Source organism: Mustela erminea, chromosome 20 (assembly GCF_009829155.1).
Source record: "Mustela erminea isolate mMusErm1 chromosome 20, mMusErm1.Pri, whole genome shotgun sequence".
NCBI classification, from domain to species: domain Eukaryota; kingdom Metazoa; phylum Chordata; class Mammalia; order Carnivora; family Mustelidae; genus Mustela; species Mustela erminea.
This window is the reverse complement of record NC_045633.1, coordinates 31,252,397-31,278,008: the sequence shown is the minus strand read 5'-3', so window position 1 is coordinate 31,278,008 and position 25,612 is coordinate 31,252,397. Positions and strand designations below refer to the sequence as shown.

At 38.8% G+C, this 25,612-nt stretch overlaps 1 protein-coding gene across 3 annotated transcripts in view; it reads right to left on the bottom strand.

The window, feature by feature from the left end:
• LOC116581212 (cytochrome P450 3A12-like) overlaps positions 1–25,612 on the bottom strand; it is a 48,380-nt gene that overhangs the window by 2,119 nt on the left and 20,649 nt on the right. For all 3 annotated transcript variants that reach the window (XM_032328294.1, XM_032328295.1, XM_032328296.1), the window contains 8 exons: positions 14,574–14,687; positions 14,224–14,312; positions 12,719–12,867; positions 10,118–10,245; positions 7,211–7,277; positions 3,967–4,127; positions 2,917–3,143; positions 693–855 (listed from right to left, as the gene is read on the bottom strand). In XM_032328294.1, coding sequence (XP_032184185.1) covers positions 693–855; positions 2,917–3,143; positions 3,967–4,127; positions 7,211–7,277; positions 10,118–10,245; positions 12,719–12,867; positions 14,224–14,312; positions 14,574–14,687 — 1,098 coding nt within the window. The remainder of the gene's footprint in view (positions 1–692; positions 856–2,916; positions 3,144–3,966; positions 4,128–7,210; positions 7,278–10,117; positions 10,246–12,718; positions 12,868–14,223; positions 14,313–14,573; positions 14,688–25,612) is intronic.

The following is a 25,612-nucleotide window of genomic DNA, read 5'->3' as shown; positions in this document are numbered from 1 at the left end:
AATTTCTGATACGGGGGCACCTGGGTGACTCAGTCTGTTAAGCCTCTGCCTTGGGCTCAGGTCATGGTCTTAGAGTCCTGGGATGGAACCATGTCTCGGGCTGCCGGCTCAGTGGGGAGTCTACTTCTCCCTCTACCCTTCTCCCGCTGCTTGTGCTCTCTCTCTCTTTATTTCAAATAAATAAATAAAATCTTAAAAAAAAAGAATTTCTGAGATGACTTGGGCCTCAGGATTTTGAACAAATCCATTGATTCCAGTGTATAACCAGGGGTTGAGAACCATAGTCTGAGAGTATCTATAAGCTGTGGTGAAGAAGAGCATCATTCAAAAGTTATGTCGTAGCAATCACTGCACATCATGATTGTATACATGTTTCCTTCCTTTCTATGGACTTGAAAGAAATTAAATACTTTGCTGAAGTTCATAGATCCATGCATAACGATGTCACATGAACTGCATGGACTAGATGACCCTTAGGGCTGGGTGGTCATAAACCACAGACATGACAATCAGGAGCTGAAGGACCCTTAGAAGTTCACAAGTGCTCCAAATAGATTCTTCAGGAAATAGGACAAATTATTAAGGATAAATGAGCCCTCTCTCTCATAGACACAGACACACACACCCATACCCATCTTTCGATTTAAGAAACACAATAAAACACTAGTTAAGCAGAAAGTGCTCTCTCTGACCTGTGTTTCTTTACAAGGTTTGAAGGAGAAGTTCTGCAGGACTCTGACAAGGGCAAGTTTCATGTTCATGATCGCAAACCTCATCCCAATGCAGTTTCGGGGTCCAGTTCCAAAAGGCAGGTATGTGTAAGGATTTATGCTGTCCTTGTTCTTCTTGCTGAACCTGGTTCCACAATACAAGTTGGAAGCAAGTTAGGAAACATAAAAACCACAAGAGCTACATATTGGGGGTTCTCAACCAGGAGTATATAGAAACTTTGATGGGCTGTTTACTGTAATCCAGCTATGCTTATTTTGCTGTGACAATTATAAGCTACAGGTCGTTGGAAACCCCCTTCCCCTATGGGAGCATTCAGGCTTGTTGAGGAGGTGAGACAAATGTTGTTGAAACAAGCTTTATCTTAAACACTGGGATTATATTCAGGGTAGTGAGTAGTTCATACTCTGAAAGGTGAGCAGGATACGAGTCTGACTGAAGGAAAGGTAGGATCCTGCATCCACTGTCTTACACTGGTTACATACCCATGGACAAAGAAAGTAGGAGAGATGCTTCCCATGATTTGCATTGTTAATTTTCCCTTTACTTCCCTGCCCTCTCCACTGGCACTCCCCAACCACTTGCACAGAACAGCATCTTAGATGATTTACATGAGCACACACACACACTATATCCATACTCATGGTTATGTATAACCAGTACAATCACTGAATTCTTCTCTATCTGTTCCATGAGGTTATAAATTCCTTGAAGGTTAGACTTACATTTTATTGAAGTCTCATTCCTCAATATTTATATTAAGAAAATATGTGGATTTGGGGAAAGTAATAATGGCATTCTCAGTAGGCATTTTTAAAAACTCCGTATGTTGTGAAGAACATACTGGAATGTTTACAGATCATGAGCCTTAAAATTACATGCGAATCAGACAAGGAATTGCAATGGTGTGTGGATGGGGCAGCTGACATGGGTTAGTGGTTGTTGGGCAGGTTATGGGCACATATAGATGCATTAGAAGTATTTCTTAGCATATTATTGTGCATGTGTTAAAAATTCTCCATAATAGGCATTTTTAACATGTGGATCTTGCACTGCCTGGCAGGGTCCCTAACACACATACATAAGCACTTCCTTTCATAACTGAATGAATCATGACAAAGAACTGTCAAGAAGAAGTGGTCTCTGGTTTCTGTTCAAGAAAGTATAGGACCAGGGATTGCTGAGCTTGTGAGAACCACCAGGGCTTCTGGTCCAGAAAACAGATGACTTGGTCAATTCTGACTTCTTTCGGCAAGTACTATGTATAGATGTGATTTTAGCACTAAGGACACCATGCAACAGGACAAGAGCTCTGCCATCAGGCAGCTTAGAGTCAGGGGCTAAAAGTCTAGATCCCTAAAAGCTTCACTCCAAATTTTGTCATCAATAAAATAAACCAACTTTTGCAGAATTCAGACTGTGCCTAAAGCCAGACTCTGCTCTGAAATCCCAGAAGAGAAAGGTCAAGATGCCTTCAAGGAGGATGTTTCAGACAGCTAGAGAGCAGACTTTTCAGATGACTTTGCTTTGGACAAGCCCCAGATACCAACAAAGGTAGGAGCTGGCACAAGACTGCAGCCACCGAAAGCACAGGACTTGTGTGCACCTATGTCCTCATGAGGCTGCTCCTCCTGTGGATGAGAACTCTCAGGTCCATAGTCTTTGCTCTCCCACTATGGCTAGCAGACGAGCAGCCAAGGTTCACAAACATGGAATGGGGGATGTAAGGGTGAATTCAAAGAGCTAAAGGGGACCAAAAAACTTAAAGGAAAAGAAAAGACCTATTTCCTTCAATAAGATGGTGGCTAAATAAATTATGAAATATGCATATAATCACAAGCACAAATATAGTATGTTGTTACAGTTTAATGTAACATTAAGTAAGTCATTCAAAAAATGTAATGCCATTATAATTTTTAGTAGTCAATATACACATAGAAAAATGCCCACAAGGACATACATATCATTATTAATAATCTTGATATATTGGGATTGAGGATGATTTTAATATTCTTTTTTAGGGTCCACAGTTTATAAAATTTTGACAATAATGATCATTTTGCAATAAGAAAATTACTTCTAAAAATAAAAAAGATGTACAAATAAATAATTATACAACCACACAATTGTCATCTATACTAAGAAAATATCACAATATCCTTCAGTATGAGGGTGGGTTCCCTGTACCTTTCAGGATGGAACTCCTCAGGCTCTGGCCAGAGATCCTGGTCTCGGTGAAGAGAAAAGGTTGGCACTATCACCAACATCCCCTTGGGAATGAAGACACCACTGATTTCCACATCTTTCTTACAGGCCCTCTCAAGTCTCCCAGCGATTGGGTATAATCTGAGACTTTCACTCAATACCATGTCCAGATACTCCATCTGTACAAGGGCATCGTAAGTGGGCAGTGTCTGGAAGGAAAGAAACAGATTTTCACAAATTAAGATTTGGGATCCATTTCAACTCAGTCAGTGCACTACTACTGAAGTGCTAGAAAAGAACATTTAAAAATGATTTTGGTAACAGCGATTTATGGGCATTTTAATGTCTACCATGTCCTTTGACTTGCTCAATGGCCCACTGACTTATATGCAGTAGTAACAATTAGAAGAGATTGCTAGGACAATCCTCTAAACAGGGCCTGACATCCTTTCCACTACCAAGTAGTGGCATTTCTTCCTCATATGAACAAAAGTGACTAATACACTATGACACTTAATCTTTTTTTAAAATTAACTTATTTTCAGCATAACAGTATTCATTATTTTTGCACCACACCCAGTGCTCCATGCAATCCGTGCCCTCTAAAATACCCACCACCTTGTACCTCAACCTCCTACCCCCCCGCCACTTCAAACCCCTCAGATTGTTTTTCAGAGTCCATAGTCTCTCATGATTCACCTCCCCTTCCAATTTCCCCCAACTCCCTTCTCCTCTCTAACTCCCCATGTCCTCCATGCTATTTGTTATGCTCCACAAATAAGTGAAACCATATGATAATTGACTCTCTCTGCTTGACTTATTTCACTTAGCATAATCTCTTCGAGTCCCATCCATGTTGCTACAAAAGTTGGGTATTTGTCCTTTCTGATGGAGGCATAGTGTGTATGGACCACATCTTCTTTACCCATTCGTCCGTTGAAGGGCATCTTGGTTCTTTCCACAGTTTGGCGACCGTGGCCACTGCTATAACTGAGCCTATCTTGACTCCCTCTTACAGCAGGACCCCCTTACCTTATTGGGGAAAGTAGCATCAATCTCCTTCTGCAGTTTCTGTTGAACATCAGGATGAGTGGCCAATTCATAGATAAGGAGGGAAAGAGAAGTACTAGTGGTCTCGTAGCCAGCAAAAATAAAGATAATAGACTGGGCCACAAGCTCCAGATCAGAAAGAGCTAAAAGGAGGGGAAAGACATTTTAGCTAAAACAGGTGAATATGAAACATCACAGATTAGATGATGACAAATGCATTTGAAATCCCTGGTGGAGTATGTAAAAGCAATTCAGAATCAAATTGGGAGTGGTTTCACTCTAATATCTCTTGTAGAGCCAGAAAGAGGCAAAGGTTGTCTTGATCTGGTTATTCCAAAGGTTCGTAATATTCTTAGACATCTGTTACTGGTTATGCCATCCTCCCTACAAACAATTGTGAGTAAATTTCAGGAGATGGTATTTCTGTCTAACATACACAGAGTTATCAGTGTTGTCTTTTAGAGAATTGTAAAAGTACTTCTGCCCTAAGTAACATGGGCTAACATCCTCCCCCAGGAAAAATATAATTTCTTCCAGCTAAAATACAGCTTAATTCTTTTGAAAGTATGCAATGCTAAGGCTAATTATCAGGAAAATTGAATGATCTTTCATCTAAACGTTATTTGCAGGAATTTAAGTGGATAATATTGGGTTATAGATAAACTCTTACTATCCAAGTGTGGTCCATGACTAGCAGCGTCTGCAGCACCTGAGATCTTACTAGAAATGCAGAATCTCAAACCTTACCCTAGAACTATGGAATAAAAATCTGAGCTTCCTGAGGTGTGATTTGTGTGTCCAACCTAGCTTGAGAAGCATGGATTATACCTTTGAGAGGTTTCAGGTAAGAGAAGCCCTGGGGCACATTCTTCACATGGATGATCTCAAATATGTATAGAAACTATGACACAGACAAAACTCTAGAAGACTGGTGAATGATGTTAGTCTAATCAACTGCGTAAGATAGCAAAAAACCAATGATAAATAGGAGGACATGGGCCGGCATGAATTATAGACAAACAGAATCTAGTGAGTGGAATTAACAATGCCTATTCAATCATGGCCTGAAGGTCACCTTCCTTAGTAAATGGCCCCACCCTGAGTACAAGTTGGCCTCCCCTTTGACTTTCTTGTGGTTGAAACTAAGCATGGTCATGCTCTAATCTATTTGATCAGAACAGGATTAGATAATATGTAAGGCACTGAAATTAACATAGTACTTGTCACAGACATGAAATTCTCAACTAAAAATAATAAAAATGAGTGTAAGAAAAGTCTACAGAATTCTGATTCCCCAGTCATACTTTCTGTGATGCTGCTGTGGATAAATTCATCTATCATAGTCTTTCTCCCAACTGCCATGAACCTCATGCTAATCACATTTTGTAGCTCCTGCTGTCTGATATGGTAGCCACTTACAAGATGTATCTATTTATATTTAAATATTAATTAATTACTTTAAAAACAATATACGATTTAGTTATCCAGTGACACTAGCCACATGTCAAGTGATCAATTAACCACATGTGTGTAGTGGTTCTGTATTGAACTGGGCATACATAGAATATTTTCTGTATCACAGAAAATCTATCTATAGATAGATAGATGATGATGATAGATAGATAGATAATAGATAAAAGTAGATGTATACATATGTATGTATATATTTTACTGGTGTGATAGAGTAAACCCATCCTTATTCTCTAGAATCAATTGTTAAATATTCAAGAATTTTGGGAGATGGTTGTCAAATCATATTTAGCCTGAAATTAACCATGATGGGAATATTTCTGTCATAGAAGAAAACTATAAATCAAGGCTCTTTTTTTCTTTCAGACTCAGAGGCCATAATCACATCACTGGTGATGGATAGATATAGAAACGTTTACGTTTATCAGTGCTGTGTAAATATATTTGATATTATTAATTTGGCCCACTGAGAGGAAATAGAAGCAAAAAAACTTTACAGCAGTGAGCACTCCTAGATCCCAGATTTTGGTTCCTAAATACCATTTCTCACTGAAAGGAAACAAAGCTTCTGGAGAAGCGGCTGATTCCAGGACTCATCAAGGGAAAGAGAAGAGAAACCAGGAATGTCTTATCCTAGAATGAAAGCAAATGCTTCGGAAATAATATGGGAAAATAAATAGAATACTCTGTCCTATAATGGTGGATAGACCATTATACCTTTGGCAAAACTCACAGAATGTATAACACCAAGGGTGAACTGTAATGTAAACTATGGATTTTGAGTGGTAATAATGTGTCATTGTAGGGACATTGATTGTAATAAATGTATGAAATGGTGAAGATTTTGACAGTGGGGGGATGCTGTGTGTAGGTGGGGCAGGGGGAATATGAGATATCTCTGTGTCTTTCGCTAACTTTTGCAGTGAACCTAAAATGGCTATAAAAAATAAAGTCTAAAAAAAAGGTCTATTGAAAATATTTTTAAAAAGGAAGAAAAAAATAACAGGAAGCCCACTTGAAAGGGCTTCCAGAAGACAAATCTGAGACAATTGAGGATCTAAAAAAAGAATGATGTAAGAGACTAAGCTAGTAATATATGAAATCATATTGACATTAATTAATTAATTATAGAGAGTGAATGAAAAGCTCCCTCACAATGGACAATCACTTATCAAAGTGGGAGAATTGATGGGACTAGAAAGTCACCATTTTGGAGCCATCATAGTAATAATTGTTTCAAATTCCATCCGTGAACAGTAAAAGCAGTAGGTGAAAGCTTGAAGAGAAACAGCATTTACACAGTTGAAAAGGCATCTTGCACCAGTTCTTAATTACAAAATGGAAAGTAAAACTTTACAATACATTAAGCCAGTGAATACAATTTTAACCAAATGTTCCAGGTCACCAACACTGGGGTCATGTGTCTTCTGAGATGATGAAGCCTTGATGTGAATTTCCAGTTTCAAATTCACTGGTCATATTTAAGCCAGATGATTGACATGGAAAATAAGCTCCCCAGAGGTTCTGATGCAGGTGATCTATGAACCACTGACTTCCTTGTCTATGGTTGCCCTTAAGGTTTTGAACAAACTTATTGCTGGGTGCTTCTGGAAGGTGCTTCTACTACCATTTGTACCTGAACTTGTGTCTTTCTTCAATTTGCAGAAATTCCATCTGCTAAAAATCTTCCTCCACATCTCAGAACCCTGCATCAGAAACTCTCCATCACTGGCTCTCTGAAGCTCTCATTACTTACCTTTGTGGTTATTCACTTCTTTAGAATTCTGGGAGTTAATCATCAGTTGGAGTAAATCAACTCGGTGCTACAAGCAGAAAGAATAGTTTCAACAACAAAACATCACTCATGGAAGTCAGAAATAAATTAGGGATGCAGGACTTAGCTTTTTCCCTGAGAATATGGTCCCTTTAAGTCCAGAAGACTGATTTGCCAGCGGCAAAAACATCCAGCTACAAATCTTGCAGCATGATGTTTTCCCGACAGGAATCCAGCTATTGTGTCCCACTGCTTTTTGGTTCTTTCTCCCTTGATCCTGAGTTTCTCTGGATTTTGAACACAACTTTCTGACCAAAGTGTTGCATACTCCCTCTCCTGTCATGCTTGCTAACTCAGGGGAAAGTCCCTGATTTCGGTCCTTTTTTTCCCTCCAGCCTTAATTCTTAATGAATGGCTACATAGACAAATTTCCTGATCTCTGCAGAATCCATGGGCAGCTTCTGTGTCAACATCTTCCAATGCCCCACCCTCCCAGAGTTCTGCACAATTTTCAGTGACATTCTGGGGGTACCCCAGCCCTGTCTTGCTGGGAGACACACATCTTTGTGCTGGCTGCCAGGCCTCAGGAAGGTGAAGCTGGCTCAACTTGCAGCTTCAGTGCCCAGAGAAGACTCCTTCCCACTCCAGAGTATGACAGTCTCAAATTATTTTTTTAATTTTTTATTTTTTATAAACATATATTTTTATCCCCAGGGGTACAGGTCTGTGAATCACCAGGTTTACACACTTCACAGCACTCACCAAAGCACATACCCTCCCCAATGTCCATAAACCCCACCCCCCTTCTCCCAAACCCCCTCCCCCCAGCAACCCTCAGTTTGTTTTGTGAGATTAAGAGTCACTTATGGTTTGTCTCCCTCCCAATCCCATCTCGTTTCATTTATTCTTCTCCTACCCACTTAAGCCCCCATGTTGCATCACCACTTCCTCATATCAGGGAGATCATATGATAGTTGTCTTTCTCTGCTTGACTTATTTCGCTAAACATGATACGCTCTAGTTCCATCCATGTTGTCGCAAATGGCAAGATTTCATTTCTTTTGATGGCTGCATAGTATTCCATTGTGTATATATACCACATCTTCTTGATCCATTCATCTGTTGATGGACATCTAGGTTCTTTCCATAGTTTGGCTATTGTGGACATTGCTGCTATAAACATTCGGGTGCACGTGCCCCTTTGGATCACTACGTTTGTATCTTTAGGGTAAATACCCAGTAGTGCAATTGCTGGGTCATAGGGCAGTTCTATTTTCAACATTTTGAGGAACCTCCATGCTGTTTTCCAGAGTGGCTGCACCAGCTTGCATTCCCACCAACAGTGTAGGAGGGTTCCCCTTTCTCCGCATCCTCGCCAGCATCTGTCATTTCCTGACTTGTTTATTTTAGCCATTCTGATTGGTGTGAGGTGATATCTCATTGTGGTTTTGATTTGTATTTCCCTGATGCCGAGTGATATGGAGCACTTTTTCATGTGTCTGTTGGCCATCTGGATGTCTTCTTTGCAGAAATGTCTGTTCATGTCCTCTACCCATTTCTTTTTTTTTTTTTTTTTTAATTTTTTTTTTTTTAAGATTTTATTTATTTATCAGAGAGAGAGGTGGGGAGAGAGTAAGCACAGGCAGACGGAGTGGCAGGCAGAGGCAGAGGGAGAAGCAGGCTCCCTGCTGAGCAAGGAGCCCGACGTGGGACTCGATCCCAGGACGCTGGGATCATGACCTGAGCCGAAGGCAGCTGCTTAACCAACTGAGCCACCCAGGCGTCCCCCTCTACCCATTTCTTGATTGGATTATTTGTTCTTTGGGTGTTGAGTTTACTAAGTTCTTTATAGATTCTGGACACTAGTCCTTTATCTGATATGTTGTTTGCAAATATCTTCTCCCATTCTGTCAGTTGTCTTTTGATTTTGTTAACTGTTTCCTTTGCTGTGCAAAAGCTTTTGATCTTGATGAAATCCCAATAGTTCATTTTTGCCCTTGCTTCCCTTGCCTTTGGCGTTGTTCCTAGGAAGATGTTGCTGCAGCTGAGGTCGAAGAGGTTGCTGCCTCTGTTCTCCTCAAGGATTTTGATGGATTCCTTTCACACATTGAGGTCCTTCATCCATTTTGAGTCTATTTTTGTGTGTGGTGTAAGGAAATGGTCCAATTTCATTTTTCTGCATGTGGCTGTCCAATTTTCCCAGCACCATTTATTGAAGAGGCTGTCTTTTTTCCATTGGACATTCTTTCCTGCTTTGTCGAAGATTAGTTGACTGTAGAGTTGAGGGTCTATTTCTGGGCTCTCTATTCTGTTCCATTGATCTATGTGTCTGTTTTTGTGCCAGTACCATGCTGTCTTGATGATGACAGCTTTGTAATAGAGCTTGAAGTCCGGAATTGTGATGCCATCAACGTTGGCTTTCTTTTTTAATATCCCTTTGGCTATTCGTGACAGTCTCAAATTTAACACAGACTATCTTCCAGCAGATGCCTCATAGGACATTCCCCTGGGGAACGTGTGAAATAAGAGGCTTTGAATTAAAGGGATTCTTTGCCAATATAACATCTGGGGATGTTATACTATCAGAAAAATGATTTTCACACAATAATTTTTACCTTTTGATAATTTATTGAAGAGAAATCTCATGCAGGGACACACTATGTTCCACCTTCATTATTAAATCTTAAACATTGAATCTTAGACTCATTTTCTTATCTCCTTACCTGAATTCCACCTTCTTCATTCTCTCTAAAATGTTAGAAGTCTCCTGCTCTAAACCCTACAGTTCTCTACAGTAAAAAAAAATACATAGAAGAGTACACATGATATGTATACAACTAAATAAGAGATCGAAAGTAAACACACACATGTAATCCCCTCCATAGTTACCTTTTGCTTATCTTTTAGGCGACTTTCCTTCATTCTTTTTATAGATTTTGTGAAAAAATCAGTAACTTTTTTGGGAAATAGCCAGATATTTAATATTTCATATACTGGGGTCAGGAATGGAAAGAGTACTGTAAGGAAAAAGAACATTGGAAATCACAGTGAAAATGCAAAATTTACCCAGAGCAATTATAATTTGGACTATAACAGAAAAGTAAAAGACACCAGGAGTCATTGAAGCTGGGAGTCATTCCCTCTATCAACTTTACTTGAAATTTCAAGCCAGTGGCTGAGCCAGGGAAAGTCACGAGTAGGTGCCACCACTAGAGCAGTGAGAGCAGTGTCTCCAACCACATCTTTGGGTAACCAAAGAAGCAGAATTACATTCCCAGATCTCTTAGCCTTTTAATTTTGGACTAGAGTCTCTTTGGATATACCAGACCATAAGATGTTACTTTAATTATCATGCTATTTAAGAAGGTGTTGTCAGAATGCAAATAATACATAGCATGCCCTTCAACCACAATGGAATAAAATTAGAAATTGAGAATACAAACAACATTGGATTTTGTAAATATGTGGAAATTAAACATTACAGTCCCGTATAGACCGTGGCCAAAGAAGAAATCAAAAGGGCACTTAGGAATTACTTAGAGATTACAAAAATGAAGAAACTATATACAAAACTCATGGGATGAGAAAAAGCAGTGACTAGGAAGAAATTTCTCATTATATATGCCTACATTTTTAAAATTATTTAGTTAGTTAGACACCATACAGTACTTCATCAGTTTTTCATGTAGTGTTCCACGGTTCATTGTTTGCATATAACACCCAGTGTTCCGTGCAATACCTGCCCTCCTTAATACCCATCACCAGGCTAACCCATCCCTCAACCCCCACCCCTCTAAAACCCTCAGATTGTTTCCCAGAGTCCATAGTCTTTCACGGTTCATCTCCCCATCTGATTTCTCACCTGCTGCATTTTTCCCTTCCTTCTCCTAATGTCCTCCATGTTATTCCTTATGTTCCACATGTAAGTGAAACCACATGATAATTGTCTTTCTCTGTTTAACTTATTTCACTTAGCATAATCTCTTCCAGTACCATCTATGTTGATGCAAATGGGGTATTCATCCTTTCTGATGGCTGAGTAATATTCCATTGTATATATGGACTACATCTTCTTTATCTACTCATCTGTTGAAGGGCATCTCAGCTCCTTCCACAGTTTGGCTGTTGTGGGCATTGCTGCTATGAACATCAGGGTGCATGTGCCCCTTCTTTTCACTACATCTGTATCTTTGGGGTAAATACCAAGTAGTGCAATTACTGGATCATAAGGTAGCTCTATTTTTAACTTTTTGAGGAACCTCTATACTCTTTTCAAAGTGGCTGTACCAACTTGCACTCCCACCTATATATATATATGTGTATATATATATATATATGTATATATGTGTATATATATACATGTATATATATACATATAATATATATGTGTATATATATATATATATATATATATATGTATGTATGTCTACATTTAAAAGAACTAAGATCTTGGGACATTTATTTGGCTCAGTTGGTAGAATGTGCCATTCTTGACCTTGGAGATGTGAGTTCAAGCTCCCTGTTGGGTGTAGAGATGACTTAAAAACTAAAATCTAATAATAAAAATAATGGCCAAGATCTCAAATCAATGACCCAATTTTTTGGTTATAAACAAGCTGGAAAAACAATAGGAAACTAAACCCAAAGCAAGAAGGAGGAAGCACACAATAGAGACAAGAGCAGAAGCATAAGGATAGACAATATAGATCAAAGGAATTGAATTTAGGGTCCAAAATGATACCCACCTGTTCACGGTCAACTGATTTTGCTAAGGTTTCTAAGACCATTCAATGAAGAAAAAAATAGTCTTTTTAATCAATGGTGCTGGGACAAGAGGACAGTCCCATGCAAAAAAAGAAAAAAAAAAGTGAAGTTGGACTCTTACCTAATACAACATGTAAAAATAAATTCAAAATGAATTAAAGACCCAAATCTAAAAGTAAAACTTTATAACCCTTAGGAGAAAACCAAGGGATAAATTTTGATGATCTCAGATTTCTCAGTGAATTCTGACACTGAAAGCACAGAAATAAAAGGAAAAATACATACATTGTACATCATCAACATTAAAATTTTTTTTGATGAACACTGAGACCATCAAAATTGAATTCTACATTTTAAGGGGGGGTACTTATATGTTATGTGGAGATATATCTCAGCACAATTGTTGTAGAAAACTAGAAGGTTTGGGACACCTGGGTGGCTCAGTCTGTTTAAGCACCTGCCTTCAGCTCAGGTCATGATTCCAGGGTCCTGGGATCAAGTCCAGCATTGGGCTCCTTGCTCAAGGTGGGGGGAGCCTGCTTCTCCCTCTGCCTGCTCTGCCTGCTTCTCCCCCTCCTTGTGCTCTCTCTCTGATAAATAAATAAAATATTTACAAAAAGTAAATTTGGAAAACGAAAAGAAAAGTGGAAGGGAGGAAGTGAGAGAAAAAGGAAACAAGGGAAGAAAAAGGAAGGAGGAGAAAAGAAGAAACAGTAGTGTACATACCTATGGAGAGTAAAAATGGATCAGGGATATCAAATTTTAAGATCTTCTTGGCATTTTCCACAAAGGGATCTTGTGGGTTGTTGAGAGAATCAATGTTCACTCCAAATGATGTGCTGGTAATCACGTCCATGCTGTAGGCCCCAAAGATGCTGTGAGAGAAACAAAGACATGGATAATTAAGATCAGCACCTCTTTAATATCCTTATACAACACAAGAAGTGCATGTAGATCCCATGCTCAGGCAAGACAAGAGCCACACTTTCAGAACCACCATCTGGGTCATCTGAAGAGTCTATATACCATCACATTCACTCAAGCTGGCCTTGTCCTGGCGTAATGGGGACATTAGGGCAAGTTAGACACACCTCTGAGTTCTAAGAGCTCAGTCATGGAGGGATAGAGACACAAAGCCCGACAAACTACAGTAATAAATTTTGAGTATGCGCAATAGAAGGTGGATAAGCATTGTGTCTGAGCAGGACAAATGGTGGAATAATGAACCCTTTCTCAGGGAATCAAGAAAGATGAAACTGGTCTGGATATTCTCTCACTACAGTAACTATGTTCAGAGGTTATTCCTTGACAGTACATTACAGAGCACCAACACCATATTCTGTGCTGCCAGAAACATCATCCCTTCTCTAAACCCCAACTAAGGCTTCTTCATGAAAGACCCACTCTTTCTCAACAACAGAGATCTAGCTTGCCCTGAAGGCATACTCATTTCTGGAAAATGTAAGAACAAAGAATGTTCCTAGTTAAAACATATATATTAAATCAATCCAAAATTGAAATGGGGGTGCCATATCTAAGTGGTCATATGGCCTAGTTTTCCCAGGACAGTTGCAATGTACATCTGTTCAGCCTGCGTAATTAAAATATATCCAACTTAGGCAAAAAAAAAAATCTATCATCTATCTATCTATCATCATTACCCTACCTATCCCATGTGCAGGGCCTTCCCCCTTTTGAGATTAAAAGATGGACAAATGGTTATAAAAGGTGTGGTGTAAAAATAATGAATACTGTTATGCTGAAAATAAATAAAAAATAAATTTAAAAAAGTTAATATTTAGTATTCATTAATATCCTTAACAAAATCAGGGAAGGGTTTAAGTTGTTCCAAGTTCCATAGGGTAACTTTTGTGCCCCACCCAGTGCCCAGGAATATGTACCAAGTACGTTCCCCTCCCACCATTCCATACTCTCTAAGCTCATACTTCTTCTTTTCAAACAATGTATTTTTGTCTTCTAAAATGTCCAAGGTGATGGTTAAGCAAGTAAATAAATCCCAACTCACGCACACAAAAGAAGACTGTTTTTCTCTGGACTTCTTGCGTTTTGAGGTGAGCTACCTCTTCTTAGCTGGCCCGCTGGAGTTGTAACACCATACACCTACATCAGCTTGTTCACTGGAGTAACTCAACAATGGGAATGGACTCTATGGCAACAGCTGGAAAGTGTCACGACAGAGTTAGAATCCCAGCAACTGGACTCCTACTTACTCTTTCAAGTTGATAGGTTTGCCTTTCTCTGCCTCCTTCCTCAGGTTCCTCACCAACACATCTCCATACTGGCCAATGATGGGGAACATCTACAAACAAAATACATGACCACCTGAAGTTAAATATGAGAATCAAGTCCTAGGATGACATAGCTTTCATAAGCATGAAGCAGTAAGGGCATTTAATAACAAGTTTTATCATGTCTCTTCCAGAACATGAAGATAAAGGACCATTTGGGGGAAGCCCAAATACAATAGAGTACCACTTAGGGATGGACTATGACCTTATTTTCTACCTGTCCCCAGGAATATTCCTTAACTTCCTAATTAAAAGTCCTGTTCTTTTCTTACCTCCTTGAGTTTTCCGCTGGTGAAAGTTGGAGACAGCAATGTTCGTATTCTCTTCCATTGTTCATCCTCAGACATAGAAATGGCATTTTTCATAAATCCCAGAGGACCAAAAGACTAGAGTCAAAGCAAAACACATTTTGCCCTACATAAGTTTTGTAGGTCTTCACAGTTTGGAAAATTTGTTAAATGGGCATAAATTACTCATCAATTTTTTATTATTATATTTATTATTATATTATATTTATATGTTATATGTTATAATATATTATATATTATATAATTTGTTATATTTCTTAATATTTATTATATATTTATATTATTTATTTTTATTTATTATTATTATTTTATTACTATTTATTCATTTCCTTATTTGAGAGAGAGAAAGAGAGCATGAACAAGGGAATAGGCAGAGGCAGACTCCCTGCTGAGCAGGGAGCCAGAATCAGGGCTCAATCCAGGGACTCTGGGATTATGACCTGAGTGAAGCCAGATGCTTAACTGACTGGGCCACACTTACTCACCAGATACTTAGTGGCTGTCTACTTAGTAGCAGTCCCTATGCTAGATGCTCAATAGATATTTATCCTAAATGCCTAGCATCCTGCAAGGCTGAAGGAGGTGTCAAGCCACCTGATGTGCTTTCCAGCCTTTATATTCCAATCTCCTTTTTGATGTAAATGTGGTATGGAAAATTTGGTGGGGAAACTACTCCTCCAGGGGCATTGGTAGAACTGGATTGGTGGAAGATAGCCAGATAGCCTGGCAAACTGTATGTTGCCTCAGACCACTTGTCTTCATATATATGTATAGCATGAGCATCTGTAAAACATGTCTTGATATGGTGATTTTTAAATTAACATATAATGCATGATTTGTTTCAGGACTCAGGCCTGTGATTTACTAGTCTTACACAATTCACAGCACTCACCACAGCATGTACCCTCCCCAATGTCCATCACCCAGCCACCCCATTCCTCCCTCTTCCAATCCAGCAACCCTCAGTTGGTTTCTTGAGATTAAGAGTCTCTTATGGTTTTTCTCTCTCTTCGGTTTTGTCTTGTTTCATTTTTCCCTCCCTTCCCCCTAAGATCTTATGTCTTGTTTCTCAAATTCCTCATACATTGAGATCATATGAGAATTGTCTATCTCTGATTGACTTATTTCACTTAGCATAATACCCTCTAGTTCCATCCACATTGTTGCAAATCGCAAGATTTCATTTTTTTGATAGCTGAGTAGTATTCCATTGTATTTTTATATCCCACATCTTCTTTATTCATTCTGTTGATAGACATCTAGACTCTTTCCATAGTTGGGCTATTGTGGACATTGCTGCTATAAATATTGGGATGCATGTACCCCTTCAGATCACTACATTTGTATGTTTGAGGTAAATACCCAGTAGTCCAATTACTGGGTTGTAGGGTAGCTCTGTTTTCAATTTTTTGAGGAAGCTCCATACTGCTTTCCAGAGTGGATGCACCAGCTTGCAATCCCACCAACAGTGTAGGAGGGTTCCCCTTTTTCTGCAACCTCCCCAACATCTGTCATTTCCTGACTTGTTACTTTTAGCCATTCTGACTGGTGTGTGGTGCTATCTCAGTGTTGCTTTTTATTTGTATTTCCCTGATGCTGAGGGATGTTGAACACTTTTTCATGTGTCTGTTGGCCATTTGTATGTCTTCATTAGAAAAATGTCTGTTCATGTATTCTGTCAATTTCTTGATTAGATTATTTATTCTTTGGTGTTGAGTTTGATAAATTCTTTATAGATTTTGGATACTAGCCCTTTATCTGATGTCTTTTGCAAATATATTCTCCCATTCTGTCAGTTGTCTTTTGGTTTTGTTGGCTGTTTCCTTTGCTGTGAAAAAGTTTTTTTTATCTTGATGAAGTCCCAATTATTCATTTTGCCCCCGCTTTCCTTGCCTTTGGCAATATTTCAAGGAAGAAGTTGCTGCGGTTGAGATCAAAGCAATTGCTGTCTGTGTTATTCTCAAGGATTTTGATGGGTTCCTGTCTCACACTGAGGTCTTTCATCCATTTTAAGTCTATTTTTGTGCATGGTGTAAGAAAATGGCCCAGTTTTATTCTTCTGTGTCCAATTTTCGCAACACCATTTGTTGAAGAGACTATCTTTTTTCTATTGGACATTCTTTCCTGCTTTTTTGAATATTAGTTGACCATAGAGTTGAGGGTCCATTTCTGGGATCACTAGTTTGTTCCACTGATCTATGTGTCTGTTTTTGTGCTAGTACCATACTGTCTTGATGATTACAGCTTTGTAATAGAGCTTGAAGTCTGGAATTGTGATGCCACCAACTTTGGTTTTCTTTTTCAATATTCCTCTGGCTATTTGGAGTCTTTTCTTGTTCCATATAAATTTCTAGATAATTTGTTTCATTTCTTTGCTGAGTGAAATAAGTCAAGCAGAGAGTCAGTTATCATATGGTTTCACTTATTTGTGGAGCATAACAAATAGCATGGAGGAGAAGGGGAGATGGAGAGGAGAAGGGAGTTGAGGGAAATTGGAAGGGGAGGGGAACCATGAGAGACTGTGGACTCTGAAAAACAATCTGAGGCTTTTGAAGGGGCGAGGGGTGGGAGGTTGAGGGAACCAGGTGGTGGGTATTACAGAGGACACGGATTGCATGGAGCACTGGGTGTGGTGCAAAAACAATGAATACTGTTACGCTGAAAAGAAATAAAAAAATTTTAAAAAGTTGATGGCATCTTGATAGGGATTGCATTAAATGTGTAGATTGCTCTAGGTAGCATACACCTTTTCACAATATTTTTTCTTCCAATCCATGAGCGGAACATTTTTAGATTTCTTTGTGTCTACCTCAATTTCTTTTGTGAGTATTCTATAGTTTTCTGAGTACAGATCCTTTGCCTCTTTGGTTGGATTTATTCCTAGGTATCTTATAGGTTTGGGTGCAATTGTAAATGGGACCAACTACTTAATTTCTCTTTCTTCTGTTTCGTTGTTGGTGTATAGAAATGCAACTGATTTCTGTGTATTGATTTTATATCCTGACACTTTACTGAATTCCTGTATAAGTTCTAGCAGTTTTGGGGTGGTATCTTTTTGGTTTGTTTGCATAAAGTATCATATCATCTGCAAAGAGTTTGAGTTTGACTTCTTTGCTGATTCAGATGCCTTTTATTTCTTTTTTTAAAAGATTTTATTTATTTATTTGACAGAGAGCGATCACAAGTAGGCAGAGAGATAGAGAGAGGGAAGCAGGCTTCCCATTGAGCAGAGAGCCCGATGCAGGACTTGATCCCAGGACCCTGAGATCGTGACCAGAGCGGCAGTGGCTTAACCCACTGAGCCACCCAGGCACCCCCTTTTATTTCTTTTTGTTGTCTGATTGCTGAGGCTAGGACTTCTAGTACTAAGCTGAGTGACAGTGGTGATAGTGGACATCCCTGCTGTGTTCCTGACCTTAGGGAGAAAGCTCTCAGTTTTTCCCCATTCAGAATGATATTCACTGTGGGTTTTTCATAGGTGGTTTTTATGATATTGAGGTATGTACCCTCTATCCATGATTTTTGATCACTGCTTCAATTTCCTTACAGGTTATGGGTCTGTTCAGGTTTTCTATTTCTTCCTGGTTCAGTTTTGGTAGTTTGCACATCTCTAGAAATGCATCCATTTCTTCCAGATTGTTTCAGTTGCTGGCATATAGTTGCTTATATTATGTTCTTATAATTGTTGGTATTTCTTTGGTGTTGGTTGTGGTCTCTCCTCTTTCATTCATATTTTATTAATTTGGGTCCTTTCTCTTTTCTTTCTGATAAGTCTGGCTAGGAATTTATCAACCTTATTAACACTTTCAAAGAACCAGCTCCTAGTTTTCTTGATCTGTTCTACTGTCCTTCTGATTTCTATTTCATTGATTTCTGCTCTCATATTTATTATCTCTTCTACTAGGTTTAGGCTTTATTTGATGTTCTTTCCACAGCTCCTTAGGTGTAAGGTTAAGCTGTGTATTTGAGACCTTTCTTGTTTCTTGAGAAAGGCTTGTATTGCTATAGACTTTCCTCTTAGGACTGCCTTTGCTGTGTCCCAAAGATTTTGAACAGTTGTGTTTTCATTTTCTTTGGTTCCCATGAATTTTTAAAAAATTCTTCTTTAATTTCCTGGTTTACCCATTCATTCTTTAGTGGGATGCTCTTTAGCCTCCATGATTTTGATTTCTTTCCAACTTTCTTCTTATGGCTGAGCTCTAGTTTCAAAGCATTGTGGTCTGAAAATATGAAGGGAATGATCCCAATCTTTTGGTACCAGTTGACACCTGATTTGTGACCCACGATATGATCTCTTTTGGAGAATGTTCCATGGGCACTAGAGAAGAATATGTATTCTGTTGCTTTGGGATGGAATATTCTGAGTAAATATCTGTGAAGTCCATCTGGTCCAGTGTGTCATTTAAAGTCTTTATTTCCTTGTTGTTCTTTTGCTTAGATGATCTGTCCATTTCAGTGAGGGGAGTGTTAAAGTCTCCTACTATTATTGTATTATTGTTGATGTGTTTCTTTGATTTTGTAATTAATTGGCTTATATAATTGGCTGCTCCCATGTTAGGGGCAAAGATATTTTAAATTGTTAGATCTTCTTGTTGGATAGGCCCTTTGTGTATGATATAGTGTCCTTCCTCATTTTTTATTATAGTGTTTGGTTTAAAATGTAATGTGTTTGATATAAGGATTGCCACCCCAGCTTTCCTTTGATGTCCATTAGCATTGTAAATTCTTTTCCACTTCCTCAATTTAAATCTGGAGGTGTCTTTGAGTCTAAAATGAGTCACTTGCAGACCACATATCAATAGGTCTTTTCTTTTTTAATTCCAATCTGATACCCTGTGTCTTTTGATCAGAGCATTTGGCCCATTTACATTCAGGGTAACCATTAAAAGATATGAATTTAGTGCCATTGCATTGCCTGTAAGGTGACTGTTACTGTATATTGTCTCTGTTCCTTTCTGGTCTATATTACTTTTAGGGTCTCTCTTTGCTCAGAGCACCCCTTTCGATATTTCCTGTAGGGCTGGTTTGGTGTTCACAAATGCTTTTAGTTTTTGTTTGTCCTGGAAGATTTAATCTGTCTTTCTATTTTCAATGACACCCTACCTCACTATAGTATTCTTGGCTGCATATTTTCTCGTTTAGTTCTCTGAATATATCATGCCAGTCCTTTCTGACCTGCCAGGTCTCTGTGGGTAGATCTACTGCCAATCTAATGTTTCTATCATTGTAGGTTACAGAACTCTTGTCCCAAGTTGCTTTCAGGATTTTTCTCTTTGTCTCTGAGACTTACAAGTTTTGCTATTAGATGACGGGGTGTTGACCTATTTTTATTTATTTTGAGAGGGATTCTCTGTGCCTCCTGGATTTTGATGCCTGTCTCCTTCTCCAAATTAGGGAAGTTCTCCACCATAATTTCTCCACTATGCCTTCTGCCCCTCTCTCTTTCTTCTTCTTCTGGAATCCCAATTATCCTAATATTGTTTCATTTTATGGTATCACTTATCTCTTGAATTCTCCCCTTGTGATCCAGTAGTTGTTTATCTCTCCTCTTCTCAGATTCTTTATTCTCCAACATTTGGTCTTCTATATCACGAATTCTCTCTTCTGCCTCATTTATCCTACCAGTTAGAACCTCCATTTTTTGTTGCATCTCATTAATAGCTTTTTTTATTTTGACTTGGTTAGATTTTAGTTCCATTCTTTCTGCAGAAAGGGATTCTCTAGTATATTCTATGCTTTTTTCAAGCCCAGCTAGTATCTTTATAATTATTATTCTGAACTGTAGTTCTGACATCTTACTAATGTCTGTATTTATTGATTAGGTCCCTAGCAGTCAGTACTGCCTCTTGTTCAGTTTTTTTGTTTGGTTGGTTTTTTGAGGTAAGCTTTTCCATTTTGTCATTTTGTCCAGAGAATAGATAAATGAGAGAGCAAAATGCTAAAAATGTAACAACAACTCCAGAAAAATATACATTAAACAAATCAGAAAAGACCTGAAACCAGGGAGAAAAGAAAAAAAAAAGTGATCAGGCTGGTGACTAGAACAGAGCCACATACTAGATTTTGGATGTATTTTGGTCTGTTAGGAGAAACTGCCTCCCAAAATTTTTAAAGACAGAAAAACTTATATATATACACACAAAAATAAGGGTAAATACAATGAAGATGGAATATGACTGTAAAGATGAAAATGTAAAAATATTAAAAAAAAGAAATTGATAAGAAGTTAATTGAAAAAAATAAAGAAAAAAATTTAAAATGAAAAAAAAAAGAGAGAAAATATAATCAGGCAGCAGACTAAAACAAAGCCATACACTAGATTTAGGGTATATTTTGGTCTGTTAGAAGAAACTGTATCACAAAATTTTAATGAAAGAAAAACTTAGATTTAGAAGAGATAGGATGGGGGGATAGGTGAGTCTGGTGATGGGTATTAAGGAGGGCATGGATTGCATGGAGCACTGAGTGTTATACACAAACAATAAACCATGGAACACTACATCAAAAACTAATGATGTACTGTATGGTGACTAACATAACACAATAAAAAAAGAGGAAAAAAGAAAGGAAAAAATATATGTGCAAAATAAGGTTAAATACAATAAAGGGATAGAATGACTACAAAAATGGAAAATAAAAAAAATATATTTTAAAAATGGAATTGGTGAGAGCGCCGAATCTTAACCACTAGACTGCCAGGAATACCTAACTTTTGTAGCAACATGGACGGGACTGGAAGAGATTATGCTGAGTGAAATAAGTCAAGCAGAGAGAGTCAATTATCATATGGTTTCACTTATTTGTGGAGCATAACAAATATCATGGAGGACAAGGGGTGTTAGAGAGGAGAAGGGAGTTGGGGTAAATTGGAAGGGGAGGTGAATCACGAGAGACTATGGACTCTGAAAAACAATCTGAGGGGTTTGAAGTGGCGGATGGGGTGGGAGGTTGGGGTACCAGGTGGTGGGTATTATAGAGGGCACGGATTGCATGGAGCACTGGGTGTGGTGAAAAAATAATGAATACTGTTTTTCTGAAAATAAATAAATTGAAAAAATTTTAAAAAATGGAGTTGGTAAGATAAGATGTTGGTTGAAAAAGGAAAGAAGAAAAATTTTTTAAAAAAACAGAAAAAGAAATATATAAAGAAAATTTTAAAAATTAACTTTGAAAGACTACAGAATTGTGGGGAAGAACCATGAGTTCTATGTGCTGAATGCCCCTAACACTGGAGTTTTGCTGCTCTCATTGATAGGTAAACTTATTCTTGGCTGGATGGTCTTGCTGATCTTTTGGGGGAGGTGCCTGTTGCAGTGATTCTCAAATGTCTTTGCCTGAGGTGGAGTTGTACCACCCTTCCCAGGAGCCAGGCTAAGTAATCTGGTCAGGTTTGCTCTTGGTAGCTTTCATCCCCTGAAAGTTTTCCATATGGCTTTGGAGGATGAGAGTGAACATGGTGGCCTCCTAGTCTCTGGCCCCAGAGGAGCTGAGAGCTTGGGGCCCCACTCCTCAGTGAGTCCTCAGAGAAAAGCAGTCAATCACTCCTGTATCTCTGGTCTCTGACCACACTTTATGTTCACCCAGCCTCTGACTGCACATTTCTATCTCTGGCACACAACTCCATTTAAAGTTTCCAAACCCAGCAGATTCTTGTGATATGCTCCCATGCCACTCCTCCTGGGGGAGGAAGGGGAGTCTTCCTGGATATGCCACTTGTTGGGTCCCTGCTCAAAGAGCAGTGGGCTGACTGTGCCATGGATCATGGTTTCTGGCAACCCCAAGTTGAGAGCCCATTCCTTGGCTCCACCTTTGCAGCCAACTACCCCACTCTGATACTTGGGGGCTCTGCCACACTCAGGCATCCCTGGTCTTTCTGTGACCCTGAGGGTCCTAAGACCACACCATCCCTGTGAGGGTTCCACTCCCTGCTTAGCCACTGGAGTGACATCCCTCAGTGGAACAGACTTCTAAAAGTTCTGAATTTTGTGCTCCACTGCTCTATCACCTGCTGGTTAGTGATGGACGCTCCCTACACCCCGGGTCTATCTTTGCAAATTTAGCCTTCTGTGCATGTCCTACCTTCCAGAAAGTGGTCACTTTTCTGTTCATAGAATTGCTGCTATTCTTTTCTTTGATCTCCTGTTGAGTTTGTAGGTGTTCAGAATGGTTTGATAACTATCTAGCTGAATTCCTGGGACCAGACAAAATTTAGATCTCCTACTCCTCTGTCATCTTACTCCTCTCCATATAGTGATTAAAAAAAAAAGTAGTAGTTAGCACTAAAAAGATTGATAATCTATTTGCATAACATAATAAAAAACCTATTGGTTTAAAATAACAACAGCAAATAATCTATTTTCTATTCTCAAGAAATGATGCAGTTACATGAAAATCTCTTCCCCTGTATTTTCTCCAGGGATGTAAGGAAAAAGAGGGAGATAATTCTGTTTCTCAGAAGTGAGACTGGCCTATCAAATCAACAACGTTGAATCTTTTTTCCATCTTCCAAAACTATATTTTGTTTTAAAATGAATATCTCCAATATGAATTCATGGTAAAAACTCACAAACTAGGAAGAGAGGATAACTTCTTCAACTTAATAAAGAGCAGCTAAAAACCCTACACCTAATATCACTTCAATGAGGAAAGACTGATGTGATATCACCAGGATGATGGGACAGGACACTCCAGCTTCTGTTACTCCACAAAGAACAACAATTAGTTATCCACAAATAAAAATAGGTCTAAGAGCTTGGGAGTCCATTTAAGAAGATTCAGGAACACAGTAGAGTTAAAGTCCTAAGAATAATGGCATTAAAAAGGTAGGGAGAATAGCTTCATTTTGCCTGCATCACACCAGGAGCCAGGCCAGCAATGAGAGGACATTCTGTGACCTCAGAGAATTCTCCTATTGGGAAAAGGACAGAAGGGTAAGAGGCCATTAGACCAGCCTTCAGGGAATGGCACAAATTACCTGTTTGGGTTTCAAACCTTCCAGAGACTGGCATGGCTGACACATCTAAACACAGGTAGGAACAAAGAAGGGCAGGACTACCAGCACATCAAGTGGCAGGAGTGACTATGCTTCTCTGTGTCCTCATCTGCAGAATACTCTAGCAACCTTAGCTGCTGAGGAACAAATGGCTGGCCCAGCACTGTGTATCCTCTAAGATTTTGCTATTGATGGTCCCAAAGGTTTTCACATTTGCAGACTTCAGCTGCCAGAGTCCTGCTGTATCCTATATGCACTCACTTGAGTTGCCTCAGTCAGTGGCACCACCTACACCCTGATCACTGGAATCTGTATACCTTTGTGACTGGGCTTAGGTACAACACCAGCTCAGATCCCAGCACATTTCAGATATAAGGCCATCCCTGACTCCTGTCACTGGATTGTACTGCCACATGAGACCACAGCTAAACCTTGAAGCTATACAATTACACACTGCCAGCCTGAACTCCAGTAACAAGCACCCACTGCTGTACATGCAGTAATGACTATCCCTGAAGCCACATAAGTGCACACAGGCAGCCCAGACACTCAAGCCCGTGTGTTCACAGTTGGCCACGGTACCTCTGCTGGACCCAGGCTTGTTTGGGGCATATGATTGCTTTCAGCCTCCACAGATGAGTGTGTGTATAGGACCAACTCTAACTACCACTCTGCTTGGTGTAGTTGCAGTCTCCTGGTGCTGGATCTGGTGCTGCTGCTGAAGACCTCAATAGCTACTGCAGCCACAAAGAACCCTCCACTGCTTTACTACCAAGGATCATACAATTGCTGAAGGTGTGGGCCCCAACTGCCTGAACCAATGGTGCTCTCTAGATTATGCAGTCAAATATAATGGGAAAAAAACTGGGGAGAAACACCTCCAAGATTTATAGGACACCATCAAATGAAACAATATTCACACTATGGAAGTCATATCAGGAGAAGAGAGAAGTGGGCAGAATACTTACTAAAGAAACAATAGCTGAAAAATTCCCCAAATTGGGAAATATATGAAAATCTTGGGATGTGAAGCTTAAAGTCCCCTGTAAGACTAAATCCAAAAAAGACTTCACTAAGACACAGGATAATAAAATTGTCAAAATTTAAAGACAAAGAAAAAAAATAAGAGACAAAGAAAATTCTTGAAAGGATCCAGGGACAAGGAACTCATCCCAAAGAAGGGAACACCCATAAGGCTGTCAGTGTATTCCTCAGCAGGAATCTGGAAATCCAGAAGACAGTGGATGATTTATTCAAACTATGAAAATTAACACTAACCAAGAATACTTTACCCAGAATAGAAGGCCTTCAGAAATAAGAGAGAGATAAAGACATTTCTGGACAATCAAAAAGTGGAAAGAATTCACCACTGAACCTGCCTTACAAGAAATACTAAAGGGAATTCTACAGGCTAAAATAAAAGGACACTTACTAAGAACATGAAATCACATGAAAGTACAAATCTTAATGGTAAATATAAATATATAATCAAATTCAGAACACAGTGATATTATAGTAATGACTTGCTAATCACACATAACTGTAGTGAAAGGTTAAAAGAAAATTAAAATAACATAGCTAAAATAATTTTCAAACACACAATATGAAAATATGTAAATTTTGACATCAAAAACATAAAACTGGTAGTGGAGGAGTAAAAGCATTGTTTTGAATACAAACAAAGTTAAGTTCTCATCAGCTTAAAATAGACTTCTACATGTATAAAATATTCTATGTAAGCCTCCTAGTAACTGCAAAGCAAAAACCTAGAGTATATTCAGAAAAGATAAAGAGGAAAAAATCAAAGCATACCACTATAACAAAAACCATGAAATTACAAAGGAAGACAAGAAGAAGGAACGACTGATCTATGAAACACTTGGATTACTGACCTAATCATGCCAAATCTTTACCTATTAATGATTACTTTAAATGTCAATGTAACAGAATAGGAAATCCAGAAATGGACCCACAACTATATGATCAGTTAATCTGCAACAAATCAGGAAAC